At 50.8% G+C, this 2085-nt stretch overlaps 1 protein-coding gene across 1 annotated transcript; it reads left to right on the forward strand.

Moving 5' to 3' along the window:
• Window positions 1-226: 226 nt before the first annotated feature.
• Window positions 227-1671, forward strand: LOC112168309 (serine/threonine-protein kinase UCNL). Its single transcript, XM_024305432.2, has one exon. It carries the CDS (start codon window positions 282-284, stop codon window positions 1500-1502), a length of 1221 nt encoding a protein of 406 aa, XP_024161200.1. The 5' UTR covers window positions 227-281; the 3' UTR covers window positions 1503-1671.
• Window positions 1672-2085: the final 414 nt, after the last annotated feature.

Genomic DNA, 2085 nt, shown 5'->3' on the forward strand with positions numbered 1-2085 from the left:
CCTCCTATTTTCAATCCTTGGATTAGTCTCATTTACCCAACTCCACCTAAAAAAGGAAAATAAAAATAGGGAAAAAGAGGGAAATGAAAAAACCCACGCCCATCAATCACCCAAAAATACGCACAAAAAAACAAAACAAAACAAAAACCGAAAAACAAACAAGAAGCATCACAGCAACAGAGACGTACGTACAATCTTCCCTATATAAGCCAAAAACCAACGCTCAAATCCATCTTCATTCTCTCTCTCTCTCTCTCTCTTCTCTTTCTCTCTCTAGAGCGATGGAGGAGATTCCATCACCGTCGCATTTCTCACCGGAGCTCAACCTCGACACCCTCAAGGCCATCAGAGTCCTCGGCAAGGGAGCCATGGGGACCGTCTTCCTGGTCCACGACCCGAAATCCGACCCGTCCGCCACCTTTCCTTTCGCTCTCAAAGTCGTCGACAAGTCCTTGCTCCGCACCAAGCTCGACGCCGAGCGCCGTGCCCGGTGGGAGGTCCAGGTCCTGACCCGACTCTCCGGCCCGAACCAGCACCCGTTTCTGCCTTCTCTTCTAGGTTCGTTCGACTGCGACGAGTATTTGGGCTGGGCCGTCCCTTACTGCCCCGGCGGCGACCTCAACGTCCTCCGCTACCGCCAAAACGACCGCGTTTTCTCCCAAACGGTGATCCGTTTCTATCTGGCGGAGATCGTCTGCGCGCTGGAGCACCTCCACAGCATGGGGATCGCTTACCGGGATTTGAAGCCAGAGAACGTGCTGATCCAACAGTCGGGTCACGTGACCCTCACGGACTTCGACCTTTCCAGAAGCCTGAAACACCAGGCCGTTAAAACCGTCGTGGACGACGCGCCGGAGATCCGCCGCAAACACCGCAGGAACCTCACGCGCTGGATCAGCATTATCAACGAGAACAACAAGGCCGGGTTGAAGAAGGCCAAGTCTGCCCGGGTCAGCCCAGTCAGCCGCCGCAAGCCGAGCTTCTCCGACAACGGCGAGCGGGCCAACTCGTTCGTCGGCACAGAGGAGTACGTCTCCCCCGAGGTCGTCCGCGGCGAGGGCCACGAGTTCGCCGTGGACTGGTGGGCCCTAGGGATTCTCACCTACGAGTGCCTCTACGGGACGACGCCGTTTAAGGGGAAGAGCCGGAAGGAGACATTCCGGAACGTGCTGACGAAGACACCGGAGTTCGTGGGGAAACGGACGGCGCTGACGGACTTGATCGAACGGCTGCTGCACAAGGACCCCACCAGGCGGTTGGGGTACGTGAGAGGAGCGTGCGAGATCAAAGAGCATGAGTTTTTTCGCGGGGTGAGGTGGGACCTACTAACGGAGGTGTCACGGGCTCCGTTTATTCCGCCGAGGGAGGAGGACGGAGACGTAACGGAGAGCAGGGCCGCCTCGGCGAGATGTGGGGCGAGCGTGAGAGAGTATTTCCAAAAGTTACGGGCTCCTCCGCCGTCAATGCCGCCGTCGCCGGATTGTCAGTTAGCGGAGTTTTGACACACGTGTGGGAGGTTTGCACGTGTAGGAAGTTAATTTACTTACACTTTTGTATAAATAGAATAACCCGTAGAATTTGTGGTAGTATAGACGACTATAGTTAGTTAGACTTGTATTGTATAGCAATTTTTATACGGTGTATAAAAATTTCTCGGTTGCTTTGTCTATGCTCCGGCCACCGCGGTGAGTGTTTTCTGGCTCGAAAATTTTGTTGATGGGTGGGCTTGGAATAACTTAATGAGTTAAGTATTTCTTTAATATAAGGTCAGAGTAGTTTACGAAAAAATTGTTCGTTTGAGTAAAAAGAAAAGTGATCGATCAAAAGATGGGTTGAGTTTGAAATTGAAGAAAACCTTTTGTGCAAGGTTCGTTTAACTTGTTCATGACTGCTTTAGTTGCAATGGTAAAGCTACTTTCTTCGTGGAAAAGATTTTTGGTAGGGTTTAAGAAATGATCTACGTCATATTACTTACCGATAGATAATTCCTAATGATAGCAACTATTGTTGTGCCGTGAAGGATGGTAATATATCAAATTAAGCTATTGATCAACATAAGTAGGAATTATGGTTTGGATTCGTATT

Source organism: Rosa chinensis, chromosome 5, assembly GCF_002994745.2.
Source record: "Rosa chinensis cultivar Old Blush chromosome 5, RchiOBHm-V2, whole genome shotgun sequence".
In the NCBI taxonomy this organism is placed as follows: Eukaryota; Viridiplantae; Streptophyta; class Magnoliopsida; order Rosales; family Rosaceae; genus Rosa; species Rosa chinensis.